Source organism: Saccopteryx leptura, chromosome 2, assembly GCF_036850995.1.
Source record: "Saccopteryx leptura isolate mSacLep1 chromosome 2, mSacLep1_pri_phased_curated, whole genome shotgun sequence".
In the NCBI taxonomy this organism is placed as follows: domain Eukaryota; kingdom Metazoa; phylum Chordata; class Mammalia; order Chiroptera; family Emballonuridae; genus Saccopteryx; species Saccopteryx leptura.
Window position 1 is genome coordinate 333,168,767 of NC_089504.1, and position 21,201 is coordinate 333,189,967.

Genomic DNA, 21,201 nt, shown 5'->3' on the forward strand with positions numbered 1-21,201 from the left:
TGGCCTGGCGTGCAGGGGACCCGGGTTCGATTCCTGGCCAGGGCACGTAGGAGAGGCGCCCATTTGCTTCTCCGCCCCCCCCCCTCCTTCCTCTGTCTCTCTCTTCCCCTCCCGCAGCGAGTCTCCATTGGAGCGGGGATGGCTCCTTGGCCTCTGCCCCAGGCACTGGAGTGGCTCTGGTCGCGGCGGAGCGACGCCCCCTGGTGGGCAGAGCATCGCCCCTGGTGGGCGTGCCGGGTGGATCCCGGTCGGGCGCATGCGGGAGTCTGTCTGACTGTCTCTCCCCGTTTCCAGCTTCAGAAAAAAAAAAAAAAGATTAAAATAGCCTAACTGTTGGTAGCACAGTAGACAGAGTGTCAACCTGGGACACTGAGGTCCCAGGTTTGAAATCCTATGGTCACTGGCTCGAGCACAGGCTTGCTAGCTTGAGCATGGAATCATCCACATGATCCCATCGTGACTGGTTTGAGCCCAAAGGTTACTGGCTTGAGCAAGGGGTCATGTCTCAGCTTGAGCCCCATTGTCAAGGCACATACTAGAAGCAATCAATGAACAACTAAAAATGATGCAACTTTGAGTTGATGCTCCTCATTTCTACCCCTTCCTGTCTTTCTCTCTCTTGCTAAAAAACAAAAAGGAAAATGATTAAAATCACATACCAACTAATTATGAGATAAATTAACAGTAATGCAAGCCTCACCAGGCAGTGGTACAGTGGATAGAGCTCGGACTGGGACACAGAGGACCCAGGTTCGAAACCCCAACATTGCCAGCTTGAGCATGGGCTCATCCAGCTTGAGTGTGGGCTCACCAGCTTGAGTGCGGGGTCACTGGCTTGAGCGTGGGATCATAGACATAATCTCTTGGTCACTGGCTTGAGCCCAAAGGTCGCTGGCTTGAAGCCCAAGGTCACTGGCTTGAGTAAGGGGTCACTAGCACTGCTGCAGCCCCCTGGTCAAGGTATATATGAGAAAGCAATCACTGAACAACTAAGAAGACTAAGGAGCCACAATGAAGAATTGATGCTTCTCATCTCTTTCCCTTCCTGTCTGTCTGTCCCTCTCACAGTCTCTCTCTGTCTCTGTCACAAAAAAAGAAGCTATGCACAGTTATTAATAAAAGAAAATACTTAATGTGTTATTAAATTAGCAGAATCTCCATATAACAGAATGTTTACAAAGAGTTCTTGATTATACTAAGAACTACTTATATGTTCATTTTAATACATAAGTTCAAAAATATAAGAAAAAAACCTCACAATCAGAAGTATATATGCCAAAATGTTAGCAGTGACAAATGGTAAGATTATTGATATTTTGGGTGTGTATTACTTTATTTTTATTTATTTTTATTTTTTATTTTTTTATTTTTATTTTTTTCTGAAGCTGGAAACAGGGAGAGACAGTCAGACAGACTCCCGCATGCGCCCGACCAGGATCCACCCGGCACGCCCACCAGGGGCGACGCTCTGCCCACCAGGGGGCGATGCTCTGCCCATCCTGGGCGTCGCCATCTTGCGACCAGAGCCACTCTAGCGCCTGAGGCAGAGGCCACAGAGCCATCCCCAGCGCCCGGGCCATCTTTGCTCCAATGGAGCCTTGGCTGCGGGAGGGGAAGAGAGAGACAGAGAGGAAAGTGTGGCGGAGGGGTGGAGAAGCAAATGGGCGCTTCTCCTATGTGCCCTGGCCAGGAATCGAACCCGGGTCCTCCACACGCTAGGCCGACACTCTACCGCTGAGCCAACCGGCCAGGGCTACTTTATTTTTTAATGCATTATAAATGTCAGTGATCCATGCTAATTTCATAACCAGAGGAGTAAAATGTATATGTATATACATATTTTTTTTGTTTTTTGGTTTTTCTTGTATTTTTCTGAAGTTAGAAGTGGGGAGGCAGTCAGATAGACTCCTATATGTGCCTGACCGGGATCCACCCGGCATGCCCACCAGGGGGCTATGCTCTGCCCATCTGGGGCGTTGCTCCATTGCAGCCAGAGCCATTCTAGTGCCTGAGGCGGAGGCCATGGAGTCATCCTCAGTGCCCAGGCCAACTTTGCTCCAAAGAAGCCTTGGCTGGGGAAGGGGGAAGAGAGAGACAGAGAGGAAGAAGAGGGAGAAGGGTGGAGAAGCAGATGGGTGCTTCTCCTGTGTGCCCTGGCCAGAAATCAAACCTGGGACTTCTACGTGCCGGGCCAATGCTCTACCGTTGAGCCCACTGGCCAAGGCCTCATATATTTTTTTATTGAGAGACAGGGAAGCAGAGGAACAGACTCCCGCATGTGCCCTGACCATGATCCACCTGGCAAGCCCACTAGGGGGCGATGCTCTGACTGTCTGGAGCTGCTGCTTTGTTGCTCAGAACTGAGCCATTTCAGTGCCTGAGGCTAGGCCATGGAGCTATCCTCAGTGCCTGGGACCAAAGTGCTCGAACCATTTGAGTCATGGCTGTGGGAGGGGAGGAGAGAGAGAAAGAGAGAGAGCAAGACAGAGAGAGAGAAGGAGTAGCAGGAGGGGTGAAGAAGCAAATGGCCACTTCTCCTGTGTGCCCTGACTGGGAATCGAACCCAGGACTTCTACACGCCAGGCCAACACTCTACTGCTGAGCCAACTGGCCAGAGCCGATAATATTTTTAAAAATAAACATTTCTAAGGGTCACAACAGTCAAGAACTTAAATATCTGGGGCAATACTAAGTAAGAATGATAGAATATCATGATACTGCCTCTGACATTATAACGCTATAATTTATTCTCAACACAGCAGCCAGAGCATCCCTTAAAAAGAGGAGGAGGATTCAGGTCATGTCTCTCCTTCACTCCACACCTTCAAGGGCTCCTCATTTCACTTAGAATAAAAGCCAAAATCCTTACAATGGTTTACAAGAACCAACCTGATCTGATCCCCCTGCCATGTCTCCAACCTACTCTCTGAACTCTGACTGACACCAGTCACACTGGTCTCCTTGCTATTCCTTAAAATCAGCAATCACACCCCTGCCTCGGGGCCTTTGCACTCACCATAACCTCTATTTGGAATGCTTTTCATCCCTACAAACATATAGTGTGCTTTAGAGCTCTGCTCAAAATGTCATTATATCAGGAAAAGCTTCCCTGACCCCTATACAAAATAACAGCTACCCCCATTTCCCCAGCACCCTTTCCCCCTTTACCCTGAGCAGTTTATCACCATCTGTGGAAAAGTGGGTATTTTACTTAACTGTGGTCTCCCTCCCATGAGAAGAGCTGTTTTGCCTGGCACATAGAAGATGCCCAATAAACATGTGCCGAGTGCCTGAATGAACACACGCCTCAGACTGGGAGGCCTTAAAGAACAGAGGCGCTGAAGCACAAACCACGGCACTTCTGCAGAAAACTGGCAGCCACGCCAACCGAACAGCCCCAGGGACATTTAACCAGCAGTCACCTCACTCCAGAAAGAAATACTTGAAAGTACAGACAGACGATGGCAGTGAAGCATCCAAAAGACAGATAAGAGTATTTGGACAGAGCGGTATAAGAGTCTCCATCAGAAAATTCAAGTTCTTCCATCAGGACGTGGTTTTTCCTGAAGGACAGAACTCCTAATTTTTATCACAGATTTAGAACTAGCTATATGCAGCACTTAAAATGACATTTTAAATGCTCCTTCTATCTTTCTATTTAGCTAACTCTTTGTTGTGATTAGCTATCTTTCCAATGGGTAAAAAGAGGCGTTAGGAAACCAATTACCCTGTCACTCTCCCTCCCCGAAAGCAGGCAAGAAAAGGCAGCACCTGGGTACGGTACCCACCGGCTCCCAGAATCAGAGACACGCACACTACTGTGCCTGTCCGCACCTACTGCACGTGCACAGTTTGCCTGGCACTGCAGAGACAGAATGCAGCACTCTTCATCTTGCTAAGTTTTACTGGCCTCTAGAAATTCAAGGACAAACTGATAGCATTACTCACAGCCTGATATTCTTTGCCTTAGGAAAGATAAGAAAATTTAGCCTAAGCTATTTCAGATTTTCTAGGCACTTCAGAGCTCCAGTGATTAGGACGGGCTGGTGGTGGGTCCTGCATGTGGGATCCCAGGACTATCAAGGGTAAGAGGTAACGTGTGGTGGGGACGGACAGGGACAGCTACGGCTGCAGCCCTCCACTAAGTTATTATGCTTGCTAAATTCGTCTTTCCTTTCACCCATCTTCTTTTCCATGACAGCTCCTTCATCTCTGTCTTCTAACAGCTCAGCGGTAACTGTCATTTCATCCTGCTAAGGTGTCTCCCCCAAGATACTGCTTGAAGGAATTTCCTCTCTCACAGACAGCTGCATCTTAAATGGGATCCCCTGAGGACCAGAAGGACCTCAAGCTGAAAGGGGGCATTTCTAGTGGGGAGGGGGCAGAGAGAGGCCTCTAATATTTACAGAGTACCTATGCCATGCCAGACATGTATCCTTTGTATATTTAACAACCTTCCTGCCTGACCGGGAGGTGGCGCAGTGGATAGAGTCGGACTGGGATGCGGAAGACCCAAGTTCGAGACCCCAAGGTTGCCAGCTTGAGCGTGGGCTCCTCTGGTTTGAGCAAAAGCTCACCAGCTGGAGCCCAAGGTTGCTGGCTCGAGCAAGAGGTTACTTGGTCTGCTGAAGGCCCACGGTCAAGGCCCGTATGAAAAAACAATCAATGAACAACTAAGGTGTTGCAATGCACAAGGAAAAACTAATGATTGATGCTTCTCATCTCTCCGTTTCTGTCTGTCTGTCCCTGTCTATCCCTCTCTCTGACTCTGTAAAATAAATAAATAAATTAATTAATTAAAAAAAAAAAACCTTCCTGAATTCTTACAGCATCTCTAAGAAATGGAGATTATCACCTCCATTTCGGGATGACAAATCAGGGACCTCCGGGCAAGACAGAATGTTAGTTCACATGTTGAGTACTTGCCCTGTTCCCAAAACACAGCAGTGGCAGAAGAAAATGTCCTAGAAACAACAAGTAAACTTATCTGTGTTCAAACACAAGATGAGTATCTTAATGGATGAGAAACCCAAATATTTACTATTTTGAGAAGCTGAAGGCATAACCTGTGGAGCTCTGGGTCCTGAAGCGGATGGAGAAAACCAGGAGCTTGGTCTTCTAGGGCACAGGGACTAGAAGTGTCCCAGGGAAGGTGGGGGACCACAGCTGAACATCGGGGCTGGTAAAGGAATTTCCCACCTGGGAAAAGAAGCTGAAAAAAGCAGAGGGTCCCCCCACCTCCAGCCTAGAGCTTCCCTAAGATTATGAATGCTGAGAGGAGCTGGCGGCAGCACGCACATAACGAGGGCTTGGCCAGGCCGCCCCACCCCCACCCCTTTGATGATTGGCTCTGAGAATATTCCCATTATCACCAAGGTCACGCAGCTCATCAATAATCCAAGACACCTGGGTCAGCACTGGGGCACCCAGGATCTGGGTGCAGGTGATGGGCAAGGAGAGAAAGAGGGAGAAACTGATTCTTATTCAAGATGAGCACACAAACCCCAATTCCAAAGCACCTAAGGCAGGGGTCCCCAAACTACGGCCCGCGGGCCACATGTGGCCCCCTGAGGCCATTTATCCAGCCCCCGCCACACTTCCAGAAGGGGCACCTCTTTCATTGGTGGTCAGTGAGAGGAGCATAGTTCCCATTGAAATACTGGTCAGTTTGTTGATTTAAATTTACTTGTTCTACATTTTAAATATTATATTTGTTCCCGTTTTTTTTTTTTTTTTTACTTTAAAATAAGATATGTGCAGGCCTGACCTGTGGTGGCGCAGTGGATAAAGCGTTGACCTGGAAATGCTGAGGTCGCCGGTTCGAAACCCTGGGCCTGCCTGGTCAAGGCACATATGGGAGTTGATGCTTCCAGCTCCTCCCCCCTTCTCTCTCTCTGTCTCTCTCTCCTCTCTCTCCCTCTCCTCTCTAAAAATGAATAAATAAATAAAAAATTAAAAGATTACCCAGCTTGTCAGTGGTGAAATTAAAAAAAAAAAAAATAAGATGTGCAGTGTGCATAGGGATTTGTTCATAGTTTTTTTTATAGTCCGGCCCTCCAATGGTCTGAGGGACAGTGAACTGGCCCCCTGTGTAAAAAGTTTGGGGACCCCTGACCTAAGGGAAGCTGATGCTGAGAAAGACAGTCACCACCACCAGCAGTTGGGAGGTAGTCCCCAAGGGTTAGTGAACTAGAAGACAGTACTGAACAGTTTACCCAGAAAAATAAAGAAATAAACACGAGCAGCTGGGAGCCATGGGGGATGGACTGAGAGGCTCCCAGACCAACAGAAATTGCAGAAGTAGTGACATAAAATGGCAGGACAGCAATACTCCAGGACAGCCTGGCTGCGAAGTTTCCATAACTGAAGACATTTTATGGATTCTCAGATTAAAAGCACATACCAAGTGCCAAACAAAGTAAGTAAAAAAAAAAAAAAAAAAAAATCCACATCTGGAAAAGCAGGGGCATGTTCCCATGTTCCCTCTGCTGGGTTCATTTGGTTCCCGCCCTCCCTGTCCCGTGACCCTCCCTGGAAGCTGCCTGCCAACGTCCTATGGTGTGGCCCCACTTCAGATCCTGGTACCGTGACGAAAGCCCTAGATTTGGGGTTAGGAGATGCTGGCTTAAGCACCCCACCTGTTTCTGCCTCACTGAACCTTGAATTCTTCCCCTAAAATGGGGTCAGAGGTAGAATTATAGAACCTTAACACTGGAAGGGACTTTGGGGTAGCATCATCACAGCACAGCACAGCTGCATTTATTTCTGGCTCCCGCATGAACCAGCTCGGTGCCCCTGAGTTAGTGAACCTCCCGAGTGTCCACTACCCCATCAGAAGGGGATACTAATAGCACCCACATAGGGGGTTGTGAAAGGATGAAATGAACTCATACATGTAGATAACTATGCACAGTGGCAGGCTCATAATAAACACTCAACCTGGAGCAGCCATAATTATAGACCTCCCGCCATGCCACATGACCTATACTGAGTGTGAGGGGCTTCCCACTGAAACCAAAGACCCCAGGCGTACCAGAACCAGGGCCCACTGCCACCTCTGCACTGTGAAAATGGGCAAGCCAGCAGCTGACCCCTCCCACCCTTCTCCCTGGTCACCGCTCAGGAGGTCCTCCTCGACCTCCAGATAAGTCCCTCCCAGTGACAACATGAACTTCCCCAAATGGGGAGGGCCCAGACCAGGCCCCAGTACCCCCACCCAGTCGTCCTGGGCACCCTACCTCTCTCTGCTCACTGCAGATCTTACACAGCCACAGGGGCCGCTTCTGGCCAGGGGAGATCTCGATCCCACATTTCGTGCAGACTTTCTACAAGAGAGAGAACACGGGAAGGTAAACACTTAGACTGCTTCCTCCTCAGCTGAGGGGCTGGGGAAACTGTAATCAAGGAACGCTTTGCCATTTTCCAAGGGGGTGGCTTTTGCTTCAGGCCAGATGGGCAGATAACCCAAAGGGCACAGGTCATCTAACACCCGCAGGGGGCTGTAGGGCACAGTGGATGTGCCCAGCCATGGATCCCCACGATATAGACTCAGCCCCACAACTACGTTCTGTTAGGAGCACATCAGAATAAGCCTGCGGGAATTCACAGCTGCAGCATGTTCAACAGCAGAGGACTGGAAACAACCCACACGCCCAGTCCCCGCAGAAGATCCGAGTGCACACAACAGAATCTGACATGGCCTGTACACAGCGGAATGTGTTCGTCCCTGGAAATGTGGGCAGAAAATGATGTCATTCAACAAAGAAAACATACATTTGTGTATAACTGTGCAAAAAACTCATGTATGTGCCCGGGCAGGTGAGAAGAGGATGTGGTGAGAAATACCAGTGACGGCTTGAGCACTTACTCCACGCTAGGTCCCATCACTGAACGATCCCGGGAACCCTCTTACGTAAACATCAGGCCCATTTTACAGGTGAGGGGTCTGGGGCGCGGAGCAGGTTGAGAATTTGCCAAGTTCACCCAGCAAGTAACAAACTCGGGTCTGACTTGAGAGCCATGATGTCATTTCTCCAGACATATGAGTAGCCAGAACCCAGTGTCTGCAGGGTTTCCCTTCTAGAGAGTTGCTTAAGCTCACAACTTCTAAATACATATTTTGCTTCCCCGAAATGCACAGCAATACACGGCGAGGGAAAGGCCAGGTGAAACGTGGTGGGATGGAGGGGGACTTGGTGTGGCTGAGATTTGTTCCGGGCTAACCGGGTAGAGTCTGACTTGGTGACAGCAGGTCCTCCTCTGAGAACTGTTGCACGGGGCTAATCAACCTTTCTGCCACGAGGAAGCTGCCTGGTCCCTACAAGGGGGTTCTCTCCTGCCCCCACCACTGAGGGCAGGCTGGATCTATTGCTCGGCCATTTCTGCAGGCTGCCCACTGAGCAAGAAGCACACCTCTCCACGGAGGAAAATGTCACCAGCTTGGCTTCCCAGAGCATGTCGTCATCGCCTGATTGGGCAGCTGAGCCCAGCACTGCGGGAGGTGGGAGCCAGCTCTTAGTAGAAGGGAGGCTCTGATACATTCTTGGGGGGGGGGGGTGCATTTGCTATATCATCCAATACTCAGGTATGAGAAATATCACTTTTCTTCTATTTCTTCAAATAAAATGTTCCCAGCTCCCACGCTCCCAGCTCTCTGGGTTGGCAAGAAAGTCCATCTCAGGCCTGACCTGTGGTGGCGCAGTGGATAAAGCATCGACCTGGAAATGCTGAGGTCGCCGGTTTGAAACCCTGGGCTTGCCTGGTCAAGGCACATATGGGAGTTGATGCTTCCAGCTCCTCCCCCCTGTCTCTCTCTCCTCTCTCTCTCTCCCTCTCTCTCTCCTCTCTAAAATGAATAAATAAAATAAAATAAAATTTAAAAAAAAAAAAAAAAAAAAAAGAAAGTCCATCTCAGTCACGACTGGGGCCCCTTCCCAGCTCTCATGAAGGTCCTGGGTTTGGGGTCTTTGAGGGGCAGCACTCCTGGGGAGGGTCCCCTGTCTGGGGTGCTCACTGCTATGCTGCTTCCCTCGGAGCTCCCACGGTCCCTCAAAGAGGGAAATGCCCGGTTACTTCTGTGCCAGACCTGGGCTTGGGATCTGTGCCAGGCTGGGCCTCAGCCTCTCCAGGGGCTCAGCCACCGCCCCCCTTGGGCCCTGAGCCGCCATCCCTGACCTGAAGACTCTCTCTTCTCCACTAAAGTCGCCTCTCAATACCCCTCCCAATGCTCACCCCCAATCCTTCTACCTGTAGGACAGGGCTCCCCATAAAGCCCATAAGGTGGGCCTCTCCTCCTGGGGCAAAGAGGACGGAGGTGCTGAAGCCAGCTGGCTGTTTTCCTTGCTAATTCCTACTCTCCAGTATAAATAAATGGTGTGTATATGAAAATAAGTGTGGCCCTGCAAGAGGTGACATTTCCTATTGAGTTTTCTCTGTGTTTACAGGTGCGACGACAGTTCACCTCCAAGCACACAGACAGTGGTGTTGGGAACAAGGAGAGAACAGAAGACTGGTTCTACCATGTCCTGAGCAATTGTGTGTGCCAGGCAACCAAGTGTGGAGGAGGCGGGAGCCAGGATCTCCTTTGTAAAGATGGGGAAACTGAGGCTCAGCAATGTTAAAGACTGCCCAAGGTCCCACAGCTACTTAGGGACAATCAAGATCTGGGGGGCTCCCTTCTTCTCGACCTTAGGAGAGCTGGACAATGCCCTCCCTGTCTGGTGCCAAGCCGGTGCAACGGCTCTCCGAGGAGCTGGTTCATGTGCCTGGGAGTGTGGCTGATGAGTCTCAAATGAACAGGCAGAGAAGTGACACGGAATGACCTGGACAAGGCTTTGCTGGGGGTGGGTGTGTAGCCCCATGGGCTCATCAGCTCCGTGACAGTGGTCCTTAGAGCAGACTCGTGCTGGGGAGTCCGGCTCTGCCCTCCTCAGTCCCTCTCAGGAGGGAGGGCAGCCGCTCTTCACAGGAGACAGGTTTCCAGCCGCGGACAGGGAGCGCAGACCCGGCAGCCTCCCCAGCCACGCTCCTTGGGCTTCCCCACAGCCTCCCTTCCACTCTGGGGCCACTCTGCCCCACACAGTCAGCAAAAGTTGGGGGGAGTATGGTCTCTGCCCCTGCCCTAGTCAGCTCTGGCTGTTATAACAAAAAATCCATAGACTGGGTGGCATAAACAACAGACACTCCTCTCATAGTTCTGGGGGCTGGAAGTCCCAGATCAGGGTGCCAGCATGGCCCGGTTCTCGGTGAGGGCCCCTTACATATGCCACCTCCCACGCCTGGCCTGCAGCAGGGCCTCCCAGCAAGTCTCCTCACCCCCACTTTGGCCAGTCTCCAGTTGGTTCCCGATACGGCAGCCAGGAATGATCTTTTCAAGATGCAAATCTAATCATGTTATTTCTCCCATCCCTACCAGCTTAAAAGCTTCCAAAGACTTGCTGTTGCTCTCTGGATGAAGACAACCTAATACCTGCTCAGGCTGGACTCTCCCTCCTGGCCAGCCCTTCCCCCTGCCCCACTGCTCTGAACTCCAGCCACGTTGGCCTGCCTTCAGTCCTTGGTCTTTCCTATGCTTTTCCTGCTGTACGACCTTGGCCTGTGCTACTGCCTCTGTCTGGGATGCACTTGGCCACACTCTTTCTTCTGTGTGAGGGCAGAGTGTCCGGGGTGGTGGGGCTGCTGGTCAGCCGGCCTCACTCTCAGGGGATGCTGTGTGAACCCAGGCTGGCTCAACCATAAGGGAAATGACACGGAACGACCTTTGTTAAGGGTCGCACTCCACACGTCCCTTCTCCCCCCATCCTGGGGTACACCCTGCAGGCTGCCTGTGTGTGCAGACTCATTAGAAGGTCTGATTTGGAACCCTCCTAGACATCCTCATAATCCTGGCCACTTTGGGTTGGTTGCCCCTGGACTGCCTGGAGCATCTTCACTGCAATCTACCACCTGCACCTTCTCACACCACCGCCAGGAGGCAGAAACGACAACTGTACTTTCTCTGCAAGGTGTGCCAGAGCTCAGGCCCCTTGCTCCCAGGCTGGGCCTTCACATCCCCACTGTGAGTCCCCCACCCATCTCACACAGAACCCCCAGCTCTACAGGGGTGTTCCCAAACTAATTCTGGCCAGGAGAAGGGAGGAGGTGCAGTGCAGGGCTGGGAACGAAACTGCTCAGCGCACAGACACCAGCACCTTCAGGAACAGCAGTCTGAGAACATTCAGTAACTGGGAAACAGCCTTGCGCCCCGAGGGCTTCGCGGTATTATCATCTATCACACAGACAGCAATGTTCATGACGCTCAGTCAACCAAAAAAAGATGAAATTGTGCTCAAATGTTCCGTACATACAAGCCAGGAAAATGTTCTCTGTGCTGCAGAAATGAATATTGACGATGGTTCATTTGCAAATACTTGGTGCTTCAGCAAACATTTAGTCGATACTGGAGGCAAGGCACAGTTGTAGGAGTGACAAAGATGAACAAGGCACAACTCTTTGTCCTCCACAAGTGTCACATTGAACAGAGGAGTTTATGAACTAGCAAGACTCATTTGGAAAGAGACTTTTCCAAGAGTTCCAACCAACTGACATTTATAGTGGAATGGTCTCTCCCGTGAACTATGCTGTGGATGATGCTCACAGAGCAGTCATCCCCGACCCCCCAAAAGTAAAGAAGAAATGACTACATACAAATGATGGCAGCACATGCATGAAGCAGCGTGAAGACATGACCCTACAAACATGCATTTCACATCACATAATGTGTTCCTGTTGCTAGAAATCAAATCTTCCACAAGAAAAAAAATCCGGTTGTGTTTTAGGGAAAGTTATGTAGCAACAAAAATAATGATGATATAAAACAGAAAAAGTGAAAACAATCACGATAAAGTGGTATAGGTACTGAAATGGAGCAATATTCACAATAAATTAAGTAAAAAGGACTCACGGTATAAACAGTATGTCTAGTGTAATTCTCTGCCATATGAATATGTATATGTGCCTGTAGCTATTTAGAGGTCGATAACACGCACAGAAAGATATCTGGAAGGATATCGGCCAAAACGGAAATCAAACTGTGCTAAGTCAAAATCTATTTTAAATGGATAAGTAGAATTCCTATTTAAAGGCAGCTTATGCTAAATGTTTTGGGAAATCACTCGCCTCCAACTTCATTTTTTGACCAGATTTGGATTTTTGTGTGTCGAGAAGGATGAAAGAAGCTGACATACATGCACAGATAGGCGGGAGACAGAACTTCTTGGTTGACTGTGGCTCAGAAGTAGACAGACCTGCCCCCTCCATGGTTTCACTGGGTCACTAACCCTCTGATCAGGAACTCAGTCCGGCTCATCATCCAGGCTTGGAGGTGCCTTGCCAGCCCTGGGGGTCAGCCTAGAAACAGCCTTGAGGCCATAGATCAGAATCTGGAACCCAAGTTCTGTTGCCAAATGACTTCAAACAGTTTAGCTATTGATGTACATATTACCGTATTTCCCCATGTATAATATACACTTTTTTTTCCCTGAAAAATTTGGGGTCTAAAAACTGGGTGCATCTTATACAGTGGTTGTAGATATTTTTTACTTGCATTTCCTGCTTTTTTGCACTTGTTCTTGCGTTCATTCTTGAAGACAGTGATTTGTCATCAGACACAGACGAGGACAAGCTAATGGATGGGAGTTTTGACAGTGATGAAGAGTTGTATGAATTTTATAATGAATGAAACTTGAGTTCAATAACTTTATGTAATGCTTTTTTTTCCTTCAAATTTCGGGCCCCAAAATTAAGGTGCGTCTTATACATGGGGAAGTACGGTTTATTACAGTTATATACTTTATTGAGCACTGTGCTACAGCAGGCACCAAGCTAGGTGTTTAAATGTAGAATCTCATTTAATATTCATAATCCTGTTTTATAAAAAAGGGAATCTGAGGCTTAATGTTAAATCACTCGACACAGGGAGGTGGGATGTGTACCCCATTCGAACCCAGGTCACTGTCCAGACAAGAGACTTTTCTAACTGGACACTCTCACCCGCACTCCAAAGGAAGACAGAACTGGCTCCCTGGGCTTCGGCCCCTCCTCCAGAACTACAGACCAGGAAAGCCTCAACCGGAAGGGCACAGCCAAGCCCCTCCTTCCATTCATTAGGACACAGCCTGGGGGCTGAGGGCACATTGACCTTAGCCTTGACCACTGCGAATACAGAGTCACCAGGACCCCAAGACACACAGCCTTAATGCAGTCACCTGCTGCCTGGTCTGAGAAAGGAGCCAGGAGGTTACCAGAGAATTTCAGAAGGAAGACAAGCCTCTCTGTGCTTCCTACTCTAATGCCCCCCAGGGAAACACCAGCCTTCCTCCACCCCGGCTGTGGGGGCAGGTGTATCACCCAGTTAGGGCCAGGCCTGTGTCATTCACCCAGGCTTCCTGAAGGCTGCACCGCCACCTTCTTGCAGGCCCGGCCTCTCCCTCCAGTGACGCTGCTCCAGGATTACCAGCAAACCCCAGCCCAGGGAAGACCCCAGCCCCTAGCCACCTCTACCAGAGGAAAGGAAGCATTGCAGATTTCAGGACTAGCTTCCAAAACACATCCTCCCTCCGCCTGCCACTCACCAGGCAGTCAGCAGCACATCCTGGATGGAGAGGAGGGTTAAAAAGGCAACAGAAGCAGCTCTTGATTATGACCATTCACGAGCACAGAATAAGAAATCACGCCTTGCATGGGCTTCGGATCATCTCCGTGCCTGAGCCCCACCCCACTGTGAGTGTTTGATGGGGGATGGGGGTGCTTCAGGCAGGATGGAACTGCCAGGCTGGCTGGGGTTGGACAAAGGCTGCCCACCTGCCCCTCCACTGGGCCCGCCCACCAGCCCCTGTTCAATCTTCCTGGTCCTGGTTATCCTCAGCATCACTTTAGGGACCAGAGATTGTGTGCCGGGTTTTTGACTTTTCCAGAGAACACGGGAAATAAAGGAGGTTTGAGCTGTCTCGATGGGGCCCAAGGGGCATGCAGCATGGGTGACAGGGCACAGTTGGAAGCAGCCAGGGTTTCAAACAAGAGCTGGGTAAAGGAGTGGAGAAGGGTTATTCAATCTGAAGCTGAGAAGAGGGTTTAAAAAAAACAAAAAACCCAGCCAACATAACAATGTATGATCAAAAGGGGACCACATGAGCCATGGCACTTGGTCTCGAGGAGTTCATTCAATCAGCAGGCATCTGTGGAGGACACGCTGGGCGCCAAGTATATGCTCAGCATGAGGTGTCAAGAAGCGGGGAGGAGGCACACCAACGCTGGCCTGCGTGCACTGAGCATTAAGTGTGACCATGACTGCAAAGCACTGACAAAGAACCATGTGTGTACAGGGAACTATGCATATAAACACAGAAGGGACAAAGGGCTGGAGGAAACAGCCAGGGACAGTTCCTGGAACCAGCCTGTCTCAGGCAAGAGCCAGATGACCACTCTAGAGGCTGGAGTGAACCCTCATGTGTGTGTTTCTTTCTTTTATTAAGTGAGAGGTGGGAGGCAAGAAGGCAGGGAGGCAGAGATAGACTCCTGCATGCGCCCAGACTAGATCCACCTGGCAAGCCCCCTACAAGGAAATGCTCTGCCCATCTGGGGCCACTGCTCCATTGCTCAGCAACCGAGCTATTTCAGTGCCTGAGGCGAGGCCATGGAGCCATCCTCAGTGGCCCAGGGCCAAACTGCTCAAACCATTGCAGGGGTCCCCAAACTTTTTACACAGAGGGCCAGTTCACTGTCCCTCAGACCACTGGAGGGCCGCCACATACAGTGCTCCTTTCACTGACCACCAATGAAAGAGGTGCCCTTTCCGGAAGTGCGGCGGGGGGGGGGGCGGATAAATGGCCTCAGGGGGCCTCATGCGGCCCGCGGGGCCGTAGTTTGGGGATGCCTGCATTAAAGCCATGGCTGCAGGAGAAGAGGGGAGGGGAGCTGTGAGGAGGGGAGAAGGAGGGAAGAGAGGGGAGGGTAAGGGAGGGGAAAGAAAGAGAGAGAGAGAAGGGGGAGGAGGAGGGATGGGGGAGCAGATGGTCGCTTCTCTTGTGTGCCCTGACTGAGAATCAAACCCAAGACTTCCACATGCCAGGCAGACACTACCCCTGAGCCAACCAGCCAGGGTCACAAGTGTGTTTCTGTGAATGTCAACATACGGCCAGCAATCTGTGATATCATTGGGGGTCCCTGTCCTCTGAGGGGGTGACAGAACCTCCGGAGCCTGAGGACAGGACATGTGTTGTGTCTTCCACTGTCCACAGAAGTTAGGGGATCAGAGAACGTGCAGACACTCCAGTACTTTCAGACTTTTGTATAGTGCGTTTTCACCAATGAAATAAAAGTTGTCTTTGCCTGACTAGGTAGTGGCATAGTGGATAGAGCATCGGACTGGGATGCAGAGGACCCAGGTTCAAGACCCCGAGGTCGCCAGCTTGAGCGCGGGCTCATCTGGTTTGAGCAAAGCTCACCAGCTTGGACCCAAGGTCGCTGGCTCGAGCAAGGGGTTACTTGGTCTGCTGTAGCCCCCCATGATCAAGGCACATATGAGAAAGCAGTCAATGAACAACTAAGGTGTCGCAATGAAAAACTGATGATTAATCTCATCTCGTTCTGTTCCTGTCTGTGTGTCCCTATCTATCCCTCTCTCTCTCTGTGTGTCTCTGTAAAAAAAAAAAAAAAGTTGAACAACTTTCTTTGACTTGTTTGCTTTTCTGATGTACTTTTTTTTTTTTGTATTTTTCTGAAGCTGGAAATGGGGAGAGACAGTCAGACAGACTCCCGCATGCGCCCACCGGGATCCACCCGGCACGCCCACCAGGGGCGATGCTCTGTCCCTCCGGGGCGTCGCTCTGTTGCGACCAGAGCCACTCTAGCGCCTGGGGCAGAGGCCAAGGAGCCATCCCCAGTGCCCGGGCCATCTTTGCTCCAATGGAGCCTCGCTGCGGGAGGGGAAGAGAGAGACAGAGAGGAAGGAGAGGGGGAGGAGTGGAGAAGCAGATGGGCGCTTCTCCTGTGTGCCCTGGCCGGGAATCAAACCCGGGACTTCTGCATGCCAGGCCGACGCTCTACCACTGAGCCAACCGGCCAGGGCCTTCTGATGTACTTATTTAATAAAAAAATCAAATGTCTCTTTTTTTAAACGCTTCATTTTCATTTTGAAATATCCCCTAATTTCTGTGAGCAGTATGGTTTCTTTTTTCAAATGTAGAATGTTATGTTGAAATTTCAAATAGCATCATGAAAGAATGTGGAAAGTTTCCTTACATATCAAAGGGAGGCTGGATTTTGAAAGGCTGAAGTTCTGACAGAGGAGGAGCCCCACCAGCCCCTGGTAAGGAAACCACATGAGGACTTCACGCTTGTCCACTCAAACACCTAAGGAGACCTTTAGGGTCTCATGGGGCCTTTGTGGAGGGAGCGACTCTCCCCAGGATTTCTGAGGACTAGAAATCAATGTGCAATAAGAACTTTCCACCCTTGCCCTGGCTGGGTAGTTCAGTTGATTGGAGCATCATCCTGATATGCCAAGGTTGCAAGTTCTATACCAGTCAGTATACATGCAAGAAATGCCACAAATAAGTAGAACAAAAAAATCAATGTTTCTCTCTCTCTTCCTCTTCCTCTCTCCCTAAAAATCAACAAAAGAAAGAAATGAGCCACTCTTCTGAGAACCGTGCTATCAGGGGTTCTGGAACACAACCTTCCTAAAATCTCCCAGCATGATGTGCACCTGCCCCCCACCCCCGTCCCCGAGCCAGCCTGCCAAGGGAGGAAGCATATATGGTAGATGGAGTTGCACCACCCCCGTCAAGCTTTTCATAAGCTCTAGACACAGCCTCTCTACCCTGCCAGCCCGAATGGAACAAACCCCTTGCTTCTGCGCCTGATCACCAGCCTGGGCTCCTGGAAGTGATGGAGCCTGAGCTTGTCAGCTTCTCCCGATGTCTAGCCGCAGGTCCACGTAGCTCCATCAGAACCACTGAGAGATGATACTCAGACCAGCAGTCTCCCAGGACAGCCATGTCACACAGCGGTCAGCAGCCCTTCACCTTTGCTCTGGCTGCAAGGGAGTCAGGGCAGGGGAAGGCCCAGGGGGTGAAGGAAGCAGCTTACGTCCATCTTGCTCTTTCTGTATGGTTACTTAGAATTACAACTCACAATAATGATACTAGCTACCATTTATTGAGCACTTATTCCTTGCCTAGCACCAAGCTCAGCACTCAACACACATTATCGTTGTCACATTTAATCTCATTTACATTCACAATGGCCCCTTGAGGAAGGTTTTATGATCTGAATGTTGTAGATGAGGATATTGGAGGCCCAGGCATGTTGGGTGGCTTGGCTGAGTTAATGTGACAAGGAGGTGGCAGAGCCAGGATACGAACCCAGCTCCAGAATAATAAAAGCAAGAGCTTATTAACACGTACTGTGTGCTCAAGTATAGCATGAGTACTTTACACAGATCATTCACTTAGCAATGACAGGACTGGGCCCTGGATGGGTAGCTCAGGTGGTTATAGCGTTGTTCCAATATGCCAAGGTTGCGAGTTCGATCCCCGGGCAGGACACATACAAGAAACAAATCAATAAATGCATAAATAAGTGAACCAACAAATTGATGTTTCTCTGTCTCCTTTCTTCTCTCTTTAAAAATCAATCAATAAAAACACTAAAACAGAAAGATAATGATGGTTCTGAGGCAGACAGCTTAGGTAATTTGTCCAGGTTCATACAGGGTAGTCAGTAGAGAGCAGACTGGGGTCCAAATCCTGGTCTTACCTCTTACCCACGCTCTCTATGGCCCCACACTTCCCGAGGAGGATGCTTAGGGGGCCCAGGAAACAGATGTAACTGGGAGCAAATTATCCTGTGGACAGTGGCGATCTGGAAATAATGGCAGCCCACTTTCTTTCTCTTTATTTTTTTGGGGGGAGACAGACAGAGAGAGGGACAGATAGGGACAGACAGACAGGAAGGGAGAGAGATGAGAAGCATCAGTTCTTCATTCTGGCACCTTAGTTGCTCACTGATTGCTTTCTCTTATCCAGTAGAGCAAGTGACCTGTTGCTCAAGCCAGTGGCCTTGGGCTCAAACCAGTGACCTTTGGGCTCAAGCCAGTGACCCCACACTCAAGCTGGTGGACCCACTCTCAAGCCGATGAGCCTGCACTCAAACCGGTGGCCTTAAGGTTTTGAACCTGGGTCCTCCGCGTCCCAGTCCGACGCTCTATGCACTGTGCTTCCGCCTGGTCAGGCGGCAGCCCACTTTCTGAGACAGACGTTGGCCACGTCAGGAGCATGAACACAGAGAACTGACAGGCAGACAAAGCCAGCGTCAGTCTCCCCCAGCCCAGCCCTTGTATAACCAGCCTCTGTTCTCCAGAAGTGCCGGCAGGGCCTCCTACAAAGAGCTTTTCACCCAGAGGCACATCTGCCACCTGGCAGTCACCTGGTCCAGCCTCTGTTAAAGGAGCCTGCTTTGCAGAGTAACATCCAAGGAAGAGGTTGGATCTTTTTTTTCCCTTTTTTTTAATCCTCACATCCGGTGTCCTGAAATGCCCTGCCCCACTCAGCACCCCCTGAGCTAATGGCTGCAAGTGAGCCTGGCTCCTCGGGGACTGCCTTTACAAAGCCCCATGGTGGGGAAAGGACATTGGCTGCAAGGAGCCCCTGGCCATGCAAGGAGCCCCTGGCCAGATCTGCCGAGAAAATCCTAGCTCTGAAATTCTATGGCTCTGAAATTCTATGGCTCCAAGGCATGTGACCAGTCTCTCGGCCAGACATCAAAGGCTCTGAAACCACAGCCCTGCCTTCCGGAGGGTGAGGCAGGAGCCTCTGGTTAACCTTCCACCATCCCTGCCCCTAGGATTTAGGGGACAGCAACATTAGCTGCAGGTTGGGACCAACGATGCCAAAAGCATTCAGCAACACTTTCTAAGGCCCTGCTGCTCCCAGGCCCTGGATTGGCAGAGAGCACAGCAGGGCTCACAGGTCAAGGGCAGAAAGGCAAGGAAAGGAATGCACATATGTGAGAACCTTCCTCCTTGGCCTCCACCTAACCCTGCAGTCTCGCCAAGCCCATAGCACTGCCAACCCAACACTATAGGTGTCTCCATACCTCCGTGCTTTTGCCCAAGCTGTGAACTTCCATGTATCCTTCGGGTAGAATTCAAATGTCTTCTCCTTGATGCCTCCTTCCTTGACTACCTCCCCTCGCCCAGCACCAGCTACTCCCTCCTGTGTGCTCCCACAGTGAGACATCTAGAGAGAAGTGCTGATTCCATCATATTAAAACTGTCTCTCCAGCCTGACCAGGCGGTGGCGCAGTGGATAGAGCGTCGGACTGGGATGCTGAGGACCCAGGTTCGAGACCCTGAGGTCGCCAGCTTGAGTGCGGGCTCATCTGGTTTGAGCAAAGCTCACCAGCTTGAACCCAAGGTCACTGGCTCAAGCAAGGGGTTACTCGGTCTGCTGAAGGCCCACGGTCAAGGCACATATGAGAAAGCAATCAATGAACAACTAAGGTGTTGCAACGAAAAACTGATGATTGATGCTTCTCATCTCTCTCCGTTCCTGTCTGTCTGTCCCTGTCTATCCCTCTCTCTGTCTCTGAAAAAAACACACAAAAATAACACAAAAAACTGTCCCTCAGTGACTGTGCACTCCACTGGCCAAAGTCAGGAGACCCTCCCGCCCCCCAGCTCTGCCCCTAACAACTCAGCATGGGACATTTCAGCCCCCCCACCCCCCCACACACACACAGCCCGGCTGGTTCCAGAGGTCAGCACTGTCTTCTCTGACTTTCCAGGATCATCATGACTGTCAAAAGGTTAGTTTAACCTGACCAGGTGGTGGCACAGTGGATAAAGTGTTGGACTGGAATGCAGAGGACCCAGGTTCAAAACCCTGAGGTCACTGGCTTAAGTGTGGCCTCACCAGCTTGAGCATGGGGTCACTGACTTGTGTAAGGGGTCACTGACTCTGCTGTAGCCCCCCGGTCAAGGTACATATGAGAAAACAATCAATGAACAACTAAGGTGCCGCAAAAGAGAATTGATGCTTCTCATCTCTCTCCCTTCCTGCCTGTCTATTCCTATCCCTCTCTGTGTCTCTCTCTCTGTGTCACAAAAAAAAAGGTTAGTTTATGTGAAAACGCCCTTTGCCTGCTCCACGGCCACTCCAGTGTCATCCTCGAAGACGGTAAATACTTGTGATTGGAACTTATTTGTTTTATCATTTCAAAAATACAGCAGATTAGACAAACACCCTCAGGCTTCTGAAAATTCCAGCAGCACTAATGACTAATTAGGGACCTGGTGATATGCAGAAACAGAACTCCAAGGAGAGCAGCAACAGGTCTGGGCCAGGTGCAGTCGGGCAGACCCTCAGGCCTCAGCTCCTCCAGCCTGGGTGTTTCATTCATGCTGCTTGCTAGTCAGCAGCTTGTGCCTAGGGAATGGATGAGGGCCCTGGACACCCTGTGGAGATGGTTAGACTTCATTGTGCAGGCAGTAGGGAGCCACTGAAGACTCTGGGAGCTGAGCACACTGATCAGAGCTGCACTGGAGCAAGATGAACAAGCAGAAGAGCACAGAATGAGCTGGAAGGCTAATGAGACTCCCCCCAAAGCAGCAGAGCCTAGCGGGAGGCCCTGCAGTGGGACCCATGTGCCTGGGCCCCCCTCCCTGCCAGGCCCGAAGTATAGTGTCTGTGCCTGGAAACTCAGTGTGGCAGATGTGGTTCCTGTACACAGGGGTCTCTGAAAGGCCTGGCAGATCATAATCCCTCCCAGCCTCAGTTTCTCCATCTGTAAACTGGGAGAGTCACCCCTCCTACAGAAGGCGGGATGACAAGGGTGAGAAAAGAGTTTATGAAGGAGACAGTGAAGACCCTCCAAGCTGCCTCTGAGAAATGCCTGATTCTTTCCTGGGTTAGAGGTCTGGGCTAAAAGAAGCCTCTGAAGAGAGGCCGGCTTCCCCCTTCCCTGCCCCCTTCCCAGCTGCCCCCATCAGTGGGAGGGGCACCCTGATGGCCTCCTTTCAGAGAACAGAGGACAGGCTAAATCCACCTCAAGTTAAGGTCAGCCAACAGCAAAGAGTCATGCTGGAAAGGCTGTGGCAGGAAAACAGGCAATTTGAGGGCAGTGAAGAATCGCAGGCCTTCCGAAGTGTGGCAGCTTGCAGAA

General features: G+C 50.6%; 1 protein-coding gene across 7 annotated transcripts in view; it reads right to left on the reverse strand.

The window, feature by feature from the left end:
* RPH3AL (rabphilin 3A like (without C2 domains)) overlaps positions 1 to 21,201 on the reverse strand; it is a 157,744-nt gene that overhangs the window by 63,662 nt on the left and 72,881 nt on the right. For 6 of the 7 annotated variants that reach the window (XM_066363560.1, XM_066363561.1, XM_066363563.1 and 3 more), the window contains exon 5: positions 7,239 to 7,325. The exons of the other annotated variant lie outside the window; for it this stretch is intronic. In XM_066363560.1, coding sequence (XP_066219657.1) covers positions 7,239 to 7,325 — 87 coding nt within the window. The remainder of the gene's footprint in view (positions 1 to 7,238; positions 7,326 to 21,201) is intronic. 7 annotated transcript variants of the gene reach the window in all.